This window comes from Salvia miltiorrhiza, chromosome 6 (assembly GCF_028751815.1).
Source record: "Salvia miltiorrhiza cultivar Shanhuang (shh) chromosome 6, IMPLAD_Smil_shh, whole genome shotgun sequence".
In the NCBI taxonomy this organism is placed as follows: Eukaryota; Viridiplantae; Streptophyta; class Magnoliopsida; order Lamiales; family Lamiaceae; genus Salvia; species Salvia miltiorrhiza.
This window is the reverse complement of record NC_080392.1, coordinates 21,323,599-21,346,118: the sequence shown is the minus strand read 5'-3', so window position 1 is coordinate 21,346,118 and position 22,520 is coordinate 21,323,599. Positions and strand designations below refer to the sequence as shown.

At 39.4% G+C, this 22,520-nt stretch overlaps 1 protein-coding gene and 1 long non-coding RNA gene across 2 annotated transcripts; both read right to left on the bottom strand.

Moving 5' to 3' along the window:
* Positions 1-13,668: 13,668 nt before the first annotated feature.
* Positions 13,669-16,982, bottom strand: LOC130987462 (uncharacterized). Its single transcript, XR_009089760.1, has 3 exons — positions 16,801-16,982; positions 16,666-16,718; positions 13,669-16,041 (listed from the first exon to the last, which is right to left on the bottom strand). It is a non-coding gene; the product is annotated as an uncharacterized LOC130987462 (long non-coding RNA).
* A 2,723-nt stretch (positions 16,983-19,705) lies between these two features.
* Positions 19,706-22,213, bottom strand: LOC130990635 (protein FAR1-RELATED SEQUENCE 5-like). Its single transcript, XM_057914859.1, has 3 exons — positions 22,051-22,213; positions 21,105-21,944; positions 19,706-20,841 (listed from the first exon to the last, which is right to left on the bottom strand). The coding sequence occupies exons 1-3, from the start codon at positions 22,211-22,213 to the stop codon at positions 19,706-19,708; spliced, it is 2,139 nt and encodes a 712-aa protein (XP_057770842.1).
* Between the last annotated feature and the right edge of the window lie 307 nt (positions 22,214-22,520).

Sequence of the window (22,520 nt, the reverse complement as noted above, 5' to 3'; positions counted from 1 at the left end):
CAAATTCGGCGACCAACTCGGCGATCGCCGAGTTGGGCACCGAAATCCCTGAACGCAATTTACACATGGAGCCTGGAATTCGACGACCGCCGAATTTGTTCCTCATTTTGCCGAAAAATGGCGACCAACTCGGCAATCGCCGACTTGGTCGCCGAGTTGCCCAGGTATGTTTTATTTACGATTTTTACCCAAATTTTCATACTTCACACCCAAAACACACACTCCGTACACATAGTGGCGAAATTTTCAATTTTTCATCTTCAAATTACTCCCAAACGGATTTGAATCTTCTCAATTCCTTCCATACATCTACTACCCACATCATTAGCTTCCATTCCATCCGATTACTTCGAGTTTTCATCCACCACATTGGGAGATTCATGATTTTGGGGGTTTTGCTCAAGAAATTTAGAATTTTCGAATTTTGCTCCTAAATCTTCAATGTATGTGTATCTAATTCTTGATTTAGTGTTATTCCTACGCTACTACTACGATTCTTTGGTTTGAATGTGGAATTTTGATGATTTAGTAGAGCTAGGGTTTATGCTAGAACAATATTTTGAGCTTAATTGTTTAAGGAGATGGGGTTTTGATGCTTAGTGTTGTTGTTTGAGCTTATTGGTGATGATGAAGTGGTTGAATCCAAAAGAGCATGCTAGTTTTAGAATTGTTAAGTCTCAAGGGGTTCTTATCTTTGCTTTGTTTTTGCTTGGTCTTTGTTTGATGATTATATGTGATGTTGACTGTGGTATTGATAAAATCCATGAGACTTTGTATCTTTGGGAAGATTAAGCATGATGTGGGGGATTATGATAGACAAATGAAGTTGAAATTGTAGAGGGAGATTGATAGGTGGTGCTAGTTTAACCTGTTTTAAAATCATATGGAGTGATAAATGGTTTCTAACTAGCAGTTAATCCAGGTACAATGGCCCCCAAGAAACGTAGAGCTACTGGCACCTCAAGCTCCCGCCAACCGGCCGAGTACACTCGTGAGGACCCCGAGTTTCATGGGGTATCTCTCATATCAGACAATGATCGGATTCGGTTTCAAAAGCTTGCAAGGAAGGGGATCGAGATAACACGCTATGCCGATCATGACCTTCTTAGGGCGATGGGAATCTATGATGACGTCCGTGATCTGTCCTACCATGTTGGGTGGACCTACATCTTCAATGGTGGATGGCCCACCTATGAACGAGCAGCTTTAGAGATCCTAAGCACGTTGGACCAGTCGGTCTTCAATCAATCCAGACCAAGCAGGATCTCATTCCAGCTTAACAACATTTGGGAGGCTGATATCCCGGTGACGGAGATCACCACGGCGCTTAATTGCAGAGTGGGAGGCTACACCGTACATTCGAGCGGTACAGAGTTCAACGCTGCATCATTCTGGAGAGAGATAGCTCTGCCAAGCGCCGGTCCATTTGTGTCGGGGACATAAAATGCAGCGGACATTCGGAATCTTGTCCTAAGGATGACGCACCGCATTCTGGCTTATACGGTGCTTGCTAGGAAGGACAACAGCCACATGACGCAGCACGAGCTGTTTATCATTTGGGGGATGCTCACACGCACACCAATGGATTTAACCCAAATCCTTCTCAAGCAGTTGTTCAAGGCATCAAAGGCTAATGAAGGAGTGATCACGATTGGAGGGATGCTTACACCCCTCGCGCGCCGCGTTTGTCCCGCAGTTGCTGAATGGGAATCGTTAGCGGGTGATAAACTGCTCAATGGTCAACGTATGGTCCGAATGAGATTCCTGTCGAGGGCCCAACCACCATTTAAGTTGGTGCAAAGTGAAGGTGACCACTTTCCTCTGCCGAACCCGACTCTCACCCGTGTGGGCGGGCGCTTTGAGACCCAGAATTGGTTGATGAACACAGGCGCCCATGTGAGGGCTATAACAGGTGAGCAGGCTGACGCGCAGGACCCTCAGCATGTGAATGAGGAGGAAGAAGAGCAAGAGGAGCCCGCAGCAGCAGCAGCAGGAGAACAATGGGGATAGGGAGCTCATTTTGATGTTATCGAGCTCACCGAGAGGATGCAGCAGTTGCAGGCCTTTGCCGAGCAACAGGAGGCGCAGCTCACTGTTATGCGCACGGACGTCACGGCAGTTCGCCTGCAGCAGCAAGCTATGGATGCTTATCAGCATGAGCAGTTTGCTCATTTTGACGCTTTTGAGACGTATGCACGGGCGGAGTTTGGTCGGTAGACGACTTTTGAGGCTTGGCAGCGGGTAGAGATGGAGAGCCAGCAGCAGGAGTATGCTAGGCAGATGGCGATGCAGGAGGAAATCCTACGACAGTTTCAGGAGTTCCAGAGGAGACAGGGAGGACCGCCATCTTGAGTGCTTTGTAAGTATGCTCACCATAACCTTTATCTATTATTCCCTCCAAACTTATTTTCGAGCATTCGCTCCTTAATAAGTTTGGGGGAGGGGGAGGGAGATTGGTTATGGTTTGCATTTTTAGCCTAGTATATTTTTGTTCTTTTTGCTGCTTTGAGGAGGTATTCATAGTCTTTGATTTTTGGGCCTGTAACTAAATTGATATATTCTCAAATATATTCCATAGTTTCTTTGCTTTTTGAATGTTTAGTGCTCCAGTTTGTTTGATTGGTAAGGTGCCTATGAGGAATTCTGCGAAAAAGAAGGTAATTTCCAATTTTTCTTGATATTGTGACATGATTTGAACCGACATGTACGATTGATGAGTATATTTTGCCTTGACTTTTGACATTGAACAAGCTTGTGAGGAATTGAGCCTTAACTGCCCATTTTTGCAGTTTGTTCTCTATTTTTGAGTGTTGTCATGCATGTAGTGCACTTCTAGAACTTGCCATGGGTCTTGGTTGAGATTGCTTGTTGTGTCCAAGAGTTCGAGATGATCTTAGGCCATCTTTCGTAAGCGACGTTATATCCCAAACACTTTCTTGAAAATATTATTTCCTTGTTAGCCGTGTTTGAGCCTTCTTAAGCTTTGATTGTTTAACCGGATGATAGGGGTGATGGAGTATATGGGGATCGTTGTGTGGTATTGGTTGTGGGTTGATTGAAATAAGGGGTGAAACATGATACCAGTCATTCTTATAAGCTCTAAAAAAAAGAATTTTTTTGATGAAAGTTGGTTGAGAAAGTCGAGTGTATAATTGAAAATTTCATGGATAGTCGACTTTGTGTGTTACTAGAAAAGTGAGAGCATAAAAGAATGTCTAGTTTTGATTTATGATGATTATACCCTTGGTTTGGGGTGATTATGGAGATGTTGTTAGGTGGAAGATGGAATTTATTCCATGCTTGAATGGTGAAGTCATAAGGTTGGTGTAATCAATTTAATTTGAGCACTTAGCCAAATTTCCCCACCTAATCCAATGTCCCTACATTAGAACCCGATATAAAGACCTATCTGATCCTACCCTTGGCACACTTTTAGCGATGGAGACTTGAGACGATTGGCAAGCCTATGGTAAGTAATCTACATTGCATGAGTGTCGATGAGAGATACACGTCCTTTTCCATCAATTGTGAGTTGAGTGAAACACTTTTATCTTGAGAGTCAATTGTTGGAATGTCAAGGTTGAATTTGCCATTGATTATGCTTGTTGGTAATTATTGTGTTCATGTGTTGAGGATTTGAGGGAATTTAAAAGTTTTATTTTTCTGAGGCATCGATGATCCAATCATCTTACCCATTCATATTTATTTTTTTGTTCTTCTCGTTGTTCGAGGACGAGCAACATCTTAAGTTTGGGGGAGTTGATAAACACTAATTTTGCATGGTTTTTATGGTTTATACTCTGCGGTTTAAGTCAATTTTACGCCCGTTTTATTATCATTTGGAGTTCATTGGTTATTATTTCATGATATCACGGTCGGGTGTAGTTTTGGCTGTTTTGATGAAGAAATGAGTGGTACTGGAGCATGGAGCTAAGGGATATGTTTAAGAGAAGAGTTTTGAGAGAATCGAACCCAAAAATCGAGAAAAGACGAAGATTCTGAAGTCGGGGCGAGAAGGAGGAAATTCGGCGGTCAAAGGAGTTGACCGCCAAAATTTGGTGTTTTGAAGAGCAAATTCGACGACCAACTCGGCGATCGCCGAGTTGGCCGCCGAAATCTCTGAGTTGGTTTTACGCTTGGTGGAAGAAAAACGGCGACCGCCGTTTTTGGGCAATTTTATGGCCAAATTCGACGACCTGTTCGGCGACCGCCGAACGGGCCGCCATTTTGGCCGTGTGTTTTGAAGTTTCCGCGTTTTTACGCTTTTCAATGTTATTTTCAATTTTTAAACTCTTGTTTTACCCTAAGACTATAAATAGGTCCTCTTTTGACCTATCTAGGGTTCCCAACTATTATTTTTGAGTTTCATAGCTTTAGTTTTCACTGCTTTTAAATTCTTAGAGTACTGGATTTTGATTTCTGCAAGAGTGAAGATTCAAGCTGTTACATTCAATTATTACGATTTTATATAATTTAGTTTTTGCAATTGTTCTCTTATTTACTATGTAATAGTCCTTGTGGATACGATACTCTGTTAGCTGTTTTCGTGCTACAATTATACTGTTTAGTTGCAGTTATTATTGTTAAGAAATTAGCAATCAGCTACCCTGAGTGACAACTCAGATAACGAAGAGAAAGAGACAAATGAAGAGAAACTTTTCTTCATCATTGATGAACATGAAGAGAATGACATGATCGAGGCTTTGTCTAACATCGATGATGTGGCTGATGACATAGTTATGGAGGAAAAAGAAGATATGTGTCAGGAGTTTTCCATTGATGATGATATGAATTATCAAGTTGGGGATCTTTGTTTGGCTAAGCATACTTGTGTTCATCAGTATGGAAATAGTGAATTGTCGAATATGGTCACTACTAACACTGATGACAGTGTTATGTTAGTTCAAGATGACACTGATGAAAACAAAGGTTTGTCTACCCTGGAACAAACTTGGTTTGAACTATCTCTACAGGAAGAAGAGATCCCTGATGTTCCTTTCACTGAGTTTGATCAAACAAAGGCACTCGAGGAAGTGAGCAGGCTGTACGATGTTGTGCAAGCCCAGTGCGAAGATCAAAGAAAGGAAATTCTATTTCTGTTAGATGAAAATCAGATTCTCAAAAGTCAAGTCATGAGACTTGAGGTGCGATTGACTCGCAAAGATTCGGAGACAGAGGTGCTCAGCAGGAAAGTGTAGGGCCCAGAGAAAACATTTGAAAGAATGAACAGAGGTACTTCTAGTCTGAATGAAGTACTCTCAGTTGGTCAAAGAGCAAAAATAGGACTTGGCTGTCATCATAATGAACCAACCAACACTCGTGTGTCAGATGGACAAGGAAATATCATGTCTGTTAAGGAAGCAACTGACAGAGGTCATAAAAACATCAAAGGCAAAGGTAAAGCGTTTGTTTGTCATTACTGTGGTATTTATGGTAATTTCAAACCATATTGTAAGACATTCTTGAAGGATATTACTGATGGAAATGTTGGATTTGTATACTGAAAGCAAGAATGTTTTACGCTTGTATACAATGATTCTTGTGTTCACTATTTTATCTCCTATCTGATTGTGTTCATGATTGCATATGTATGTCCTTTATCTCTATATAAGTAGATTATATGGTGATTAACAGATCACAGAAGGTCATATAATTGGAATAAACTTAAGAGATATAAATAGATCACAGCCGAGATGACTCTAGGACGAGTCGTTGGTATAGGCTGTAGTATAGATGGAAATAGTTTGTCTTGACTATTTGTCTATACTGATACGTCATAACGTATTGATAGGATTACAGTGAGATGTATTTTTCTATCTGACATAAGTAAAGAATCAAGATCTCGATGACTTAATAAAATCTTAATACTAATAAGATTTCAGATATATATGTTGATTCGTGTATCACTTTGATTTACTATGGGTAAGAGTTATATATTAATTTGAGTACTTTGTATCTTGGGTGATAGCGGTCAATATATGATATTTGGTTATCTGTATTAGTACCCGTATCAGGTATATGATAATGACATCCCCTTAAGGAGCTCAATAAGGTTTATTGCGTTAAACCCTGCAGGTTGATTAAGTTCAGGCGCAATAATAAGGTTTGAGTGGTACTGCTTAAGGATTACAAAGAGATTAATTAATTTAAGCTGCCAGAGCTTAATTTAATTAATGGATGTCGGATATTTTAAATACGGAGATTTTATAAGTCTAAATACAAGTCCCGACTCATCATCGGTAATAAAGGGGTAAGTCAGTATTGATTCTCTAGTGGAATGAATTAATTATGTCTGGGCTGATCATAAGAATTAATTCATTAGAGACCCATCTTTATTCCTTGTATCTGATCCCTAGACTGGCCCAAAGTCTCCTGAGCCCAGTAAAGAGTAAGGGACGCCTATTATAGTTATTAGGGCCATAGGATTGTGTTTTATCTATAAATACAACTATCTGCTCTCAGAATAAGACACACAAAATTAGGGTTTTAGAGAGAGCAGTAAGGGGTGGCGATTTCAAGGTGGTCGAATTCTCTGTGGGAGTTCTCATAGTTCGTTGTCCATCCAACGTTGGGAATTGAGCGGGATACAGTTCAGAAGGTCAGAATTTGAGTCATTCGATTCAGCTGTCAACAGCCTCTGCATCCAATTTACAAGTAAGTGATTCTAACTCCAATGTGCAGCACTTAAATTCATAGGAGCATGTTAAGAATTAATCGTTGTATGGTGAATTATGATATCCAAGAAACGATCCACGTGGGGCTACATCCTTCAGGAAAGATACCCGGTAAAAGTGTGACAAACGCTGGAAAAGTGTTCTCACACACTTTGAAAGTAACTGGTAACACTGACGATGTGTCTGCTACCACATCTGACAACAACAGGAGTATAAAGAAACGTTTGAGCGTGAAAGCCACTTCTCGATTTAATAAGAGGAGACATTTGTCTAATGATAAGTGTCTTGTTATTTATTCTTCTTTGAAAGCTAACGTTGCAGGAAACTGATATTTTGATAGCGGATGCTCAAGGCACATGACAAGATCAAAAGAAGTTCTATGTGACTATGAATCATCCAAAGGAGGGAAGGTCACATATGGAGGCGGAGCTCAAGGCAACATTGTTGGTCGTGGTACCTTAAATGTCAAAGATTTTTCCAATCTGAAGAATGTGCTTCATGTGGATGGGTTAAGGGCAAATCTTATCAATATAAGCCAACTTTGTGATGATGGATTAGATTTGATAAAAATATCTGTAAGGTATTTGATGAATCTAACAGATCAATTATGATAGGCTGCAGATCAGCCGACAACTGCTATCAAACACAGACAGTGACAATGTGTGTCTGAAAAACGATTTTCAAACAGTGACATCATGGTCCACTAGGAAGGATCAGGAAAGATCATCCTCCATCTCTGATCATTGGTAAACCTTCTAGCTCAACTCAAACAAGGAGTCGTGTGTCTGAAAAACTGCATGATGTGGTAAACCTTGCCTACACTATTTCTATGTTTGATAACGCTTTTCATACTTGTCTCATCTCATTTTTTGAACCCAAGAATGTGAATGAAGCTCTCAAAGATGAATGTCGGGTACAAGCTATGCATGATGAACTCAATGAGTTTGTTAGAAATGATGTGTGGGAACTTGTTACTAAACCTTCGAATGTCAATATCATATGAACTAAATGGATTTTCAAAAACAAGTCTGTTGAAAATGGTACTATTGTTAGAAATAAGGCTAGGCTTATTGCTCAAGGTTATACTCAGATCGAAAGGATTGATTTTGATGAAACTTTTACTCCTGTTGCTAGACTTGAGTCGTCTATTCGTTTGTTGTTTGCTGTTGCATGTCAGTTTGGTATTGTGCTTCAACAGATGGATGTCAAAAGTGTTTTCTTAAATGGTCTGATAGCTGAAGAAGTCTATGTGTCTCAACCAAAAGGGTTTGAGGACCCACAATTTCCTGACCATGTGTTCAAACTCAAGAAAGCTCTTTATGGCTTAAACAAGCTCCTAGAGCTTGGTATGTTTGTTTAACTGATTTCTTGCTTCAGTTTAGTTTTAACAGAGGTCTTGTTGACAGAACTTTGTTTGTACGCTCTGTTGACAACAATTTCATTGTTGCTCAAATTTATGTCGACGACATTGTGTTTGGCTCCACTTGTTCCAAGTTGGCCTATGATTTTGTTAAGGCCATGGAGGGTAATTTCACTACTACAAAAATGCTCATACATGACGGCTAAAAACTGTCATCTATGCTCTCTGAAAACTGTCAAGTATAGTGGTGTAGTGTATAGCCCTATTATAGATGACGGTTATAAACTGTCATGTATGCTTACTTTTCATGACATTTATATATGTTTACTTGACGGTTGAAAATTGTCAAGTATTATATAATACATGACAATAGTACTCCCTCCGTCCCATAATAAGTGGCCACATTCTTTTCGGCACGGAGATTAAGAAATGGAGTGTTATGTTTTAATTGAATGGGGCCCATCAAAATTAGTGAGTTAATTAAAATAATTTCTTCCTATTTTCACTCTATCCCTCCCTCGTTCTCCCTGCCGCCGCCACTGGACGGCCGAGCCGTCGCCGGAGGCCGGCGGCTCTGCCTCCCCTCTCTCCTTTCACCTTGGACCTCTTCCTCCTCCCTCATCTCCCATTCCCCGTCGACCTCTCTCCCTCTCCCTTATCTCTCGCCTCTCCTCGCCGCGCCAAGCCGCCACCTATTCCTGCCCGGCGTCGCCCTCACCTCCCTTCTCTCTCCTGGCCGACAGCAGCACCACCACCGCTGCCAACAACAACCACCACCACCAGAAATCAAAAACCAGATCTTGCCCCCAAATCGGCGCCCTCACCTCCCTTCTCTCTCCTGGCCGACAGCAGCACCAACACCGCCGCCAACAACAACCACCACCACCAGAAATCAAAAACCAGATCTTGCCCCCAAATCGGCGCCCTCACCTCCCTTCTCTCTCCTGGACGACGACCTCAAATCGGCACACAGGATGTGCCGACCTCACCCAAATCGGCGCAGGCAAGCCTTAGCCCCCAAATCGGCGCACGACCTCACGCATTTGGGCGGCGAGCTTCGAATCCCCCAAATCGCCCAAGGATGCGACGGTGAGAGAGAGGGAGAGAGAGATCACGAGATCTGTAACGAGAGAGAGAGAGGGAGAGAGGCGGCGACGGCCGAATGGGCGAAAGGCGGCGGCGGCCGGAGAGGCGAGAGGCGACGGCGGCGGCGACGATGGGGGTGGCATCCCGCCGGAAAGAAGAGAGAGGGGCGGCTGCTCTCTATGTGAGTGTATAGGGTGTATGTGTTTATTTTAAACATAATTTAGGGTTTAATTAGTAACTTAATTAATGATCTTAATTAAGTTAAATTATTTCCATTTTTAGAAAGCAGCCACTTATAGTGGGACAGACGAAAAAGGAAATGTGGCCACTTATTATGGGACGGAGGGAGTAATATTTTTCTTGACGATTTATGACCGTCATGGATAACACAAAACATGACGGTTCATGGTATTATATTTGACATTTAGTAACCATCATGTATGTAGACATTCATGACATTTGTATTATACATACTTGACACTTTTCAACCGTCATCTATGTTTTTACAGAATTTAAAATATATATTTTTTCCTATTTTATTTATTTTTTTCTATTTTAAATTTATAAATATCAATAAATTATGTAAAATAACAAATTTACACATATTGAAAATTTCATTTAAACATTGATAGAAATCAACCATTCAACATATACAAATAAAATCCATTATTTTGCAACATCTCAACATCCAAAAAGCTACAACATTCTTTAAGGTCCTCTTTTTTTTTTTTTTTTTTTTTTTAAATTTGAATGCAGCTCTATGCTGCTCATCAATAAGGTTCTGAACCTCCTCCACCTGCAAAAATACGGAAAGGAACCAAAATTCCTATTGGTGAAGCCTGAAACCAACACCTAAACTATAAAACAATAAACGAGACAATATTTACGTGGTTCGGTCATTAAGACCTACATCCACGGGTGTTTTCGAGTTCTTCCACTATACTTCCAGATAATTAATTTTACAAGTATTGCTCAGAAATAAATCATCCTCCTCTAATGATAATGCTAAACCTTCTATTTATAGATGTGAGAGTAAGCCCTAAAGGCCTTAGGCCCATGAACTCTAATAATTGGATTTATGCCCTTTAATGCCTTAATACACTTAACTTTAGTCTTGGTTTGACCCATCTGCGCTGGTTTGACTGCGCCGGAAGCTTCGCTATCTTATGACTGTGCCGAGACTTCAAGTTCTTTATCCTGCACAGGTGCTTCGAGCTCTTTAGGCTGCGCAGGCACTTTGACTTCCTCGCTGGTTCGGGTAATGAAAATAGAACTCCCTCGTTGCCCGTGCTGAGTAGTCCCACTACAAAAAACATATCGGACACCGACAGAATTACCGATGAAAAATAATCCGTTGGTAATCACCGACGGAATTCCGATGAAAATGTTTTCAAAATTTTACCGACGGAATAGCGACGGAATTATTAGTGACGGAAAATAATTCGTCGTTAAATATTATTCATTATTTTTAATTTATTTTTTAATTATTTTTTTTAAATATACCGACGGAATAGCGACAAAATTATTAGCGATGGAAAATAATCCGTCGTTAAATATTATTTATTATTTTTAATTTATTTTTTAATTATTTTTTTAAATTTACCGACGGAATAGCGACGAAAAATATTCCGTCGTTAAATATTATTTTTTAATTTTAATTTTTTAATTAATGATCCGTCGATAATTCCGTCGGTAAATATTATTAATTTTTTTGTTATTTTTATTTTTTTTTAAAAATATTTTTATTATTTTTTAATTTATATTCTAATTTATTCTTATTTTTAAATTATTGAGAATATTTTAAATTTATTGTTATTTTCAACAATAATATATATTTTTTTAACTAACTATAATATTAATATTTTTTATTATTTTAAATTTGATCGTATATTTACCGTCATTCTTTCGTCGGCACCACAAGTCTTAGATATGACTTCAGTATATTCTAAGGTTATGAATAAATGAAATTGTATATCGAAATAAAGTTTAAATAAATTAATAGGTGATAGTTATATCAATAATACGTGTGTTCTGTACTGGTGACCACTCGAAAAGAACTTCAAGGTTAAGCGTGCTTGAATTAGAGCACAACTAAGATGGGTGACCCACTGGGAAGTTCTTCTTAACGTATGCAATTAAGTTCAAAATACATTAAGAATACCAAAATACTTGTGGAGAATAAATCTAGATTGATAAAATATATATATATATATATATATATATATATATTCGTAAAAAAAATAGCGACGGAAATGAATTCCGTCGGTAATTTTATTACCGACCACTTTTACAGCGACACATGGCGACCATCGTTGATCCATCGGTGATCAAAATTAGCAACGAATTTTTGGCGATTAGCGACAGAAAATTCCGTCGCTAATCTCCCAGTTTCTTGTAGTGTCCCCTTGAGCTGCGCAGGTGAGTCGTCCCTTTATTATCCGAGGTCTTCAATTAAACCTGCGCTGGTTGACTTCGTTCAATAATAATAATAATAATAATAACAATAATAGTAATCAAGTAAAATGTTCTTGTATTGCTAAGCACAGCGCTGATGAGTATTCTAGTCCTCATCAGCTACTCCCCCTAGTCTGTTGATCTGTGTCTTCTTTGTGTTCAACCAGTGGTGTGTGATATCGAGTCAGCGCAATGCTGTTATCCCGAGTCAACTTATAATACATGATTCCTTGTAATTCATAAGAACTGTCCATTGTCCATTTTGTATAATAATAGAGGCGAAAATTTAAACGTTGTAAACAAACTAAGGTAAAAAGGTAAGATAGTAATTTTCCTTTTGATTCTCTGGTCATCGCTAAAGACGACAGGAACTTAGAGAACCTGTGCTGAGAGTGCCAAATTTCATATAATTTACTCCTGGAATTTCCCAAATGCTTTACAGCCCATGTGCCGATGTTATGGCCCCTTAAAATACCTTTCGGCCCCTTAAAAGAATGTCTTTCGACCTCTGTCTAACTTTCACGGCTTACGATGTTTCTGTGTGGAGCATAGACATTGAGGCCTGCGCTACCATGAAGGCCTAAGTTTTGCAATTGATGTCTGAGTTTTGCAATTAATGCCCCTAAGTTTTGCAATTAATGCCTGAGTTTTGCAATTGATGCCTTAGTTTTGCAATTAATGCCCCTAAATTTGCAATTAATGCCCCTGAGTTTGCAATTAATGCCTTAGTTAAGATAACTTAGACGATCTGCGCCGAAGATGACTTAGGTAATCTGTGGTAGCTTAGATGAGACAATCACACTAATTGCGCTGAGATAACCGCACTGGCTGCGCTGATACAATCGCCCTGATTGCGCTGAGATAATCGCACTGACTGCGCTGAGATAATCACATTGATTGTGTTGAGATAATCACATTGACAGCGTTGAGACAATTTATGCAATCTGCGTTGCAGATGACTTAGATGAAGACGAATGCACAGACTGAGATGACTGAGATAGTTACGCTGATAATTTGAGCACTGATTGTACTGAGATAACTGAGATAGTTACGCTGATAATTTGAGCACTGATTTTACTGAGATAACTGAGATAGTTCCACCAGCCAAGATAACTGAAATAACTGAGATGGTTGCGCAGACTGAGATAACCTGTCCTGACTGCGCTGAGAAAGCTCAGATAAATTCTGAAGCTTACAGTTCCAGATTGTGGCTAAGTTACCATTTAAGGTTTTAATATCCGCTACGCGGTTGAGTTGCCGTTAAGGCTCAAATATCTTGCTAAGTTTTTCGAGAAAATACACATGGTGGCATATACTCCACTCCCCCCCCCCCTTAGTAACATGTACATGATTCAACTAAATATGTTATGTGTATACTTGTGCTTGGTGTCCTTACTTGTGATGCTAGTGGCAGCGCTGACATGAATGACTATAGTCCCGAAGTAAGATATTCAAATTATGTTTCAAGCCCTAGCATATATGCAGAAGGTATGCAACTTCATGTACTTAATCAATTTATATTTCAAGTCTAGGCACATATGCAGAAGTTGTACAGCTTCCAAGATAATATCAAATTCCCAAATCCCATCAGAAGATATAAATCATTAGTATGCCCAAGTGTTCAAGTAGAATATTTTTCAAATCTCAATCATGCTCACGTGCTTCGATAAAATAACTAAGATCATGTAACGACAAGTTTTCATTCCGCGAAGTACCCGAGTCACCACTTAGTGGATTACCTTTCAAGTGATGGTGTTTACCATCTTGACTTTCCTCAAATCTGTTTATCTTGTGCTGTATGGTTTCTTAAGCACAAATGTTAGAAAAATATATGAGCCCTTAATGACATGCCTGAAGAACTCATTTCTCAACGTCATACTTGGCCAAGAATTCATAATTATGAACAAGAAAATCATTTTCATCATATAGCATATCATTCTTTAATTCCCAAACATTGTCTGATTGAACTCGTGGATAAGATTAGTCAAGCGAGCTAGATTATCAATCGGTTCCCAAACATTTCGTCCGATCAATATTTTCAAATAAAGGTTATCAAAGCTTCTTAAATTTAATAGCACAATCCCCAATACAGTCATTAAAGTTCAGAACCCGTTTTATTCAATCCCCCATTGTTGTTGCACATGCAAAAGATGATATTCCCAATAAAAGTAAAAACAACTCATGAAGTTAAAGAGTGATACAACAGCACCCAAATCATGAATTGAGTTCAATGTACATGATCAGCGCAACCTTAACAATCAACCCAACAATTGATGACACAACAGGCAAAAACACCGTGTCAGGTAAATTATAAAACAGTTGATATTGAGCTATAATTAACCTATAGGTCTTCCAATCATATCGGATGTTCAAAGGAATGGTGTTTCTTCTCTATTCACTCCCCAATGCCTTCATGTTCCATGCAGAAGTATGTCTCGCAATCAGCTTCCATATCGACCCTAAAGACGGGAAGGAGTACTCCACTCGCATGAAGTACCTGCGCTGCCTTGATGTCTTCACCGAAAACTTAATCAGGGCGACTGCGCAGATCGCTTGAACATGATCAGGGTCTCAGAGGAGAGGAGCGAGCCAAAGCTGGCTGTACAGCTGAACAACAGAGGAGAAGGGCAAGCCAGAGCTGGCTGCGCAGCTGAACAACAATTAGAGGAGAAGGGTGAGCCCTCTCCTCTGCCCTCCCTGCGATGCATCAACGCAGCTGACGAGATATTAAATATCATCAAATTAGGCTGAGCCATGGCGTTCTTCAGCGCAGCGCTACCCTCTTGTGGATCTCTCTAGTAGGAAGACTCGGCCAAAACAGTGAAAAGAATGCATATCAGCCAATTAAACTTCATAAAACCCGAGTATACACCCTGTCCCAACCAACTTAACCAACAATCAACAAGCACAGCCAAAGAAAGTAACTAATTCATCAAGAATTAACACAGTGAACAGAGATAACTTAGCTTCGTCTTGTATTGGTGTTTATCAACGCTGAAAATTCAGTGCAGGCAATGAGATGTACCGGTATATGGCATTGACCTGGTGAAGAACAAAGAATGCGCAACAGCGCTGGTGAAGAGCAAAGCATAACAGCACAGCGCTGGAAACTTCGTTATATCAAGATCAATAAATCCCATAGAGTTGAGACGCTAGAGTAATTTGTTTGGCTTGGTGATCATAAGAACTGAGACTTTGTCATCCCAGCTAGTTCACCTCAGTGGTGGGTGTGAGTTACCGAAGACGTGATTTAGATTTTGAAAGGCAACCTCCTCGTATGTCAAGGAGTTCTGAATCTGAGAGTGCATCTTCAATAATATGAGCCCATCTTAATCTCATACACAGTCTTTTGCATTGGAACTTCATTAGTCAATTCATAATGTTTTTCTGGATTCCGCAAAAAACTGGGCTGCTACACGTCCCTCCAAGCTCAAGAACTTTCTCGAATAAAATACAGGGCTGTCACAAGTCTTTTGTGCGCGGCAGCGAACCCAGGACTGAAATGCTAGAATAGGCCCTGAACTAAAATTCACCCTTCGCTGAGATCAACGAATTTCGCTGCCCAAATTTGATGTCCTGGCTATTTCATTGCAGGTGCTTGCAAACGTCGATAATCTAGTCACTGCATTGCCAAATTTTCCCCTATCACAAAGCAAAGCAACTCAGCAACCGTTGTTACATAAACCATATTTGATTTACAAGGTTCCCAACTATAATTGCCCATGAACAAGAATGGAAACTTGAGATAAACTAGTTGTTGTATGAATTTTAAGGAATCAGTCCAGCAAATGAGCTAACAAAGCTATGTCAAGAACTTAGTTAACCAAAACTTAAATATCCCAACAACCTCATCATCTCGGTACCTTTCAACGATAGAATGATTCATGCTTGAGTATATTCCACTATAATTAGAACCGAAAGCCATGAAGACTCCCCCCACACAACAACATGAATCAAATACCAGCACGAAGCACCCATACTTATACGGATTTTGTAAACAAACAAAAAGGAATCGAACTATAATAGCTTAACACAAACCCTCACATATACATAAGATGCATCAAACATTGTTATACTCATACGAGGCAGTAGAACTTAGCTTTTAGAATGAATTGGGCTGCTGCCCGCTCGCTTGACGAATTGCGAAACGACGTCGCGATCATGGCCTCTGTAAAGCTTAAGCTCTATACACATTACTCTCCAAGCCATATTTGCAACCCTATTTTTCCCTGTACATGAGCCTCAGACCCTTTAAGAACAACAATGACGTTCCCGCTGATGTAGTTCCCAGAAAACAAGTAACCTCCAATTTGAACATTGCTTCTCCTCCATTTTATCCTAAGAGAATCAGTGACCCGCTGGCCGTGGAAGAGCAGCGGTCTCTGCTCAGGTCCATTTTCTCCCAGCCTGAATTGGATATTGAGGTCTGCGCACGCTGCTTTGTTCCCGAGTTGTGAATTAGCGCAGCTGTGAAACAAAATCATCAGGATTCACTGAGCTTTACACGAAATTGCTAAAAAAAAAATACGTTTTGATTTCAAAGAATTAGGGGTTTTCTCCTCTGTTAGTAGCATGTGAACTTTTCTTTCTCGTTAAGTCACCGACGCTTTTCGTCAATGATGGGTTTCACCAATACTTTGTAGGCTTTGTATTCTCCATATAGCTGGGGCTTTGAGACTCATTCCCCAACAACGTAGCTCCGGTGAAAATCGGCATTGTTGAACCTTGATACCTTGCATTCGAGCAGGGATCGTCTCCCTCCCTTCGATGCCACTAAGCCGCCGCAGCCGCTGCCTCGCCTAGAGTCGCCTTCCGGAATCGCCGTTGGTCGTAGCCACCGCGCTTAGCCTCGAGTATTCCCAGACCCATCATTGGAAACTCAGAAAGTGAAAGTCTTACAGGTTCATGGTTTGAAAAGACTTTTTAGAAAAACTCAACTATTTGAAAATGCTCCTCTGTATTCTACTTAGCGATATAGAAGTTCTGTTGTTTGATTTTCTATAAAGTTATGGTGTTTTCTCTTCATCTGTAATACATAGCAATGGAAGTAATATATTTATGTATAAGGAAAGAAAGTTGAGATAGTGTTACCTTTCTTGTCTCTGCAGTTTCGCTCTACTCCAGGCTTCTTAGTAAAAGAACAGCTGAAATAATAGTAGTAATATTGTTGGTTTATAACTTTTATTTACAAGTCTAAGAGAATGAAGAGAGTTTAAGATTTCTTACCTCCGCACTTTAGAATTTTTTGCTGAGTGAAGTATGTTAACAATTTTGAGCTGATAATTTTGGTGGAAGTTATGTTGATGAAAATTCTTGTAGCGAGTTGGAGAGGTCTTGCATAGGGTTGAAGGATTTTGCTGTTGAAGGGGATGGTGGAAAGTGGAGAGTTGGAGGATTTTGCTGTTGGGGGGAATAAGCAGATTTCTGCAGCCTTTGAAAAATGTGAATTGCTGCCGTGTGGGGGTAACTTCCATCTTGCACCTAGGTGCATTGCACCTAGGTCCCTGTGATCGACACGTGTCCCAGCATTGATTTCATATTTTGTTTTATTAATTGCTGTGTTTAAACTCAACCCAGGTTTCAGAAACGGGCCCCACATGCCAGCCGGGCGGGTGATTAGGATTCGTGGGCCCCAGAGCTGTGAAGTGGCAACTGATTTGGATATATAACTTTTTTTATGAAAATTTATTTTATTTTGGCGGGTCCTACATTTGGTAAAGCTTCCCTTGGAAGCTTTCGGCCGAAACAGTATAGAAGTGTACAATTTCAATTTAATTTTCAAGTTTTACTTTTACCTTTGGGCTGCATAATTTTTTACCGCAAAACTTGTTCGCGCGTCTTCCCGATTTCCCTCAATTGCTCGAGACCATGGTGGGTAATAATAAACAATGTCTTGAGAAATTGGTGTAGGCATTTTGAATAACTATGCTTGTTTATTTTGAGAAATGGGTTGTAAAGGTTGTAATTTAAAGGCCGAATATATAGGAGCCAAAACCACTAAATTCTTGAATGCAATGATATCCAAAATATCCAAAATATCCTCACTTATTACATTAAGCTTTTATAAAAAAGAAAAGAAAACACAACAAAACACACCAAACCAGGCTCGAATAAAAAAGAAAAGAAAACACAACAAAACACACCAAAACCACTAAAGAAGAAAGAGAACTCGAATAAATATTGCAATAAGTAAAAGCGTGAAAACACACAAAATTAAAGACATCCTAATATATTAGCTGAATAAATTATTTTCATTCGTCGTTTGCGCTCGAGTCGCTTGTAGTAGTATCAGTCTCGTCATACAATTCCTTCAAGATTGCCCAATTTTCCTCTCCTTCTGGATTGTAACACATCAAATCGGGATACCGCTATAAAATAAATGTTACAATTCATCAAAAAAATATAACATTGCAAACGTGTTTCTTATTTCATATAATTATACTTACACGACTAATGAGGTCCCATGTTTCTTGAGAAGCATAAACAGTGTTGGAGTCTTAATCGTACCAAACAGTAAAATGTTCAAGCAACATCTTAAATTGCAGATGCCTTACCTTCCATTCGATATACTTTAAATGATATTGATGTTGCGTGATGTAGTTGAGGAAGAAAGGGCGGCCCGATAACTCGTCACACACTTCATCAAGACAAATTTTGTTCCAATAATCATTTTGCGGGAACCATCTATCCTCGTTGTAGGCTTTTTTCAATTGTAGCAAAACTATTTTTTCAACAACTCTAGTCCAAGGCTCTCTATAATATAATATGTCTTGAGTGTTGGGAGGCATTTTTAAGTAGCGAAACAAGGATTTTAGTAAGGCAAGAACACATACAAAAGAGCTACAAGGTTCACTATATTTATACTCAACTAAAGAAACCATTTCTGCATAAACTATAATGGAATATTGAATTTCAAAAAGGAGATTCCAAAAGGTACAAAAGCACATGGAAGAAAGTAATGCTACAAATTCAAGACATCTTCAAGTGCAGCATTTGGATTACCTTTTTTCATGCCAGTCCAGAACTTCATATCAGTCCATATACAACAACTAACCTTTTGCATAGCCTCATTTTCAGCTACAAATTATGGACGAATGGAGCTCCAATTATATTACACGAATTCATCAAAAAATGCTTACTAATTTGTAAATAGCAAATACAATCATCATTCGTGCCCTTCCCCGTCACTCGCTTGTAGACATTTCTGGATAATATAAGTATAAGTATTAACATAAATCGAATGATAAATAGTATTGAGAATAGCTATGAACTAAGTAGCAGGTTATAATAGGAAAAAAAAAGTCACATGAAAGAATCTATGAAATAATTACCCAAAAGAATTTTGTTAGTTTGCAATCATGTTCAAATGGACCTTTTTCTCAACACCTGCCATGCTGCAAAAAATGAAAACGTATTCAACCTATAATCACATGGCAGCATCTCTTAAATAATGATTTGTTGAATTTCAAGTTAAAGCTTCTCTGTATGCATGCACCTATCAATATGTCTTAAGGAAAAAAACAAAACTAGACTATATGGTAGCATTAATATATACGAAGTTGGTTAGTAAAGAATCATACCTGATGCATCAAAATAATAGGTCTTACTAAACCCAAAAAACAAGAACACTTCCACTTATTGAGTTGAGAAAAAGCAAGGCTCAAATTGATCCATTCCCTACATACACAACATGGTTATTATTAAGTAAATAAATAAACTAACTAAATAATAATCGAATCAATTTAGAAAAAATCAATCCTTTCATTATATATACAAAAATAGGAAAAAATTGCATCCTAACTATAAATTACCCCATTATTGGATGTGGTTGCTTGAGAGTCTAGTTCTCTGCCTACAGAAAAATGACAACTTTGTAATTAGAAGCAATAATGTTTATGCTTAATACTAAATTTTCTCCTAAATCAAACAAATAAAAATACCTAAAGCAGTCCTTGTTTTTCTTCCTTTTTTTTTTCGACCTCTCCCAATGTCGGCTAAGACGAGTGTTGGTAAACCTTCGCTTCACAGGAATCGCCGGATCATGGAAGGGTGTACGCAGTAACGGATTTGGATTATGAATCGATGCGTCATCATGGGATGTATCCATCTGCCTAACAGCCCGTAACCGCAATTAAATTTCTTTTTGTAGCTCATCGAATTTGTGGACAATTATTTGACGAGAAGTTTCATCCAATTTATCATCGTTCAAGAGCTCGTACATCCCACGCATGATGTGGCTGTTCATGGCTGAATTAGGCAACGAAATATGACAATGAGTGTGACTAGTATTCCCTTCTCCGACAGCTAGTCCAATGCCTGTTTTAGCATCCTTTGAGAACCTCCGCAACAAATATTTCTTCGGTATACTTTGCACATTCATATGATAATATATTCGAAAAATATGGCGACACAAGATGTCACTAGTTTCCCACAAACGGCAGCTACATGAGGCTTCATGAGAAGTTCGATGGAATATAACAAATCTACTACGCAATGGATTTGTTGTCGTTTTGACAACAAAGCGCAACTGTTGCACGTCGTCCACAGTCGGATTTCCAATTATGCTCACATTCAAGGAATGATTTGCCTCGAACTCATAAGACACAAACACAGCTCGCGTGAAATGTTTTGCAGCAGCCATCACCAACGGGTTATGCTCAACAAATTGACCGGGGGTCCCGATACATAAAGCATCAGTAGCTCTTTCTTTCACTCGCCAATCCTTTTGAATTTGTTCATATTTTTGAACAAAATCAAATAACGAACCACTGCTGGCACACAAATCCTTCAAAACCTTATTCGTTACTTCGCTACGTGAAGTAGCATGCAGTCCAGCAGAAAAGCGAGAATTGATGAAAACTAAAGCCCATCTCTTGCGCAATTTGTACATACTTCCAAACCACATATGCTCAGCCAACCCATAATCTTCAATCATTTTCTTCCACAAGCTTTCGAATTCTTCTTCACTCTCGCACCAATTCATACAATGATGCCATGCTCTTTTGAAGTCATTGTTACCATTCAAGGAACCAAAGTGAGAAGGGGCATTTTGATTGATATGCCATTGGCATAGGCGATGGCTCGCAGCTTTGAATTGACCATCAATACCATTCATTAAAGCTTGACATTGATCGGAGAATACCACTTCCGGTTCCTTTGCATTCATTGACTCTAAAAATGTCAAAAATAACCATTCAAATGTCTCAGTCGTCTCATCTAAAAGGAAAGCCATTCCGAACATACAATTTTTCAAATGATGATTAATACCTACAAAAGGAGCAGAGAGCAGATGAATGATCATAATAATAACACAATAAGTTTCAAAAGACTTGGGTAATGTTATTACAGGTCAACTGGAGTCCAACCATTAACGAAGCTCCAACAGTTAACCACGAACACTGGAGTCCGAATTTATGTGTATACAAGCTGTATCATGTATTTAAATAAATTCAGCAATTATAACCACTACATGCAATGACAGAAAAAAGTATTAAAGGCATATAATAAGTTTCCAAAGTGGTGAGTATTACCTACAAAAGGAGCACAAATAAGATCATATTTGTTCGTCTTGTAGGTTGTGTCAACAAATAGCACATCACCAAAATACTCGTAATCAAGGGCACTACGAGAGTCACGGTAGAAGAAATTCATAAGTCGTCCCTCGTCATCCTTTTGCATATTCCAGTAGAAAAAGGGCTCTTTGTTAGACTTGTCTACAAAGTATTGCATAAAGGCTATGGAAACTCCATCCGCCATCTTCGACTTTCTTCTAACATTGTCCATATGATGGTAGACATCTCTACGAATAAATCCGGTATTTTCAGGGCCGCCGGCTTCATTTTCCATGAAACGACAGGCACGGCTTATTGGTATGCCGGCAGAATGCAAAGCCTCCAACATAGACTTCTTAGTATGCGATATATGACGAGAAGAACTGAGCAAATAGGCTTGATCCTTGGGAAATAACTCATGGTTGTGATCTTTAATGAATGTCGTTACCTTCCACGGCCCTCCTTCAACACGGGCAATCCTCAAAAGAGCTTGACAATTGCACCTACTGCTATGTTTCTTATATACTGCCAAACGGCCTTCAATATGAGTAGTAGGTGTCAAACCGCGACAAGAACATACAAATGTTTTCATACGTACCTCTTTTGTCTTGCTGAAACGCTCTTGGTTCCCTTTCCTTACACTGAATCCAGTGTGTTTCGCATAGTCACAATACAACAAAAATGCTTCATCGAGACCATCAACTAAACATCCAGGTGCTAATTTCGCCTCCAACTCTACAGCCTCCAACTCTACAGCAGTTGAATGACCAACTTCATTGGCCACATCTTCAGTCTCATGGAGAAATTCAGATTTAACGTCTTCAACATTCACATGATTCACATCCTCAACATTGACATATGATAAAGTTTACTGTCAACATCTCTCAAGCAGCAAGAGAACTGTTTAATCTTTCTGCTGAAGGACCTGCTCCAATCTTCTCAGATGAAGAAGCCACCAATCTCATGAGAGATACCCTGATGGATGATGCCTCATCCAATACGAACATCAAGAACGTTTTGAGCATGTCAAGACTGCATCCCCATCTCAGACCTATTGCCAAGATGATCAAGAGATGATGGTTTGGCATTCTTGGATCACCTGATCATATGTCAAGACCGCACAAACTTGTGTTGATCGCACTGCTACAAGAAGGCCCATTCAATTGGGAAAGGGCATATCTTCAAATTCTTGCTGAAGAAAATAGGGAAACTCACTCCTCCAGACACTTACGACAAGGGACAAGAGTGTCATCCTTGATCCTTCACAGCACGAAGAGGACTCAATGCTTCTGGAAGAACACCACCAAAGTTCCTTCAACAATTAATTCATCTCTTTGAAGGGGAAAAGAGATCAACCAGAGGGATTCCCAGTGTGATTAGTGAAACCCTTGTTCA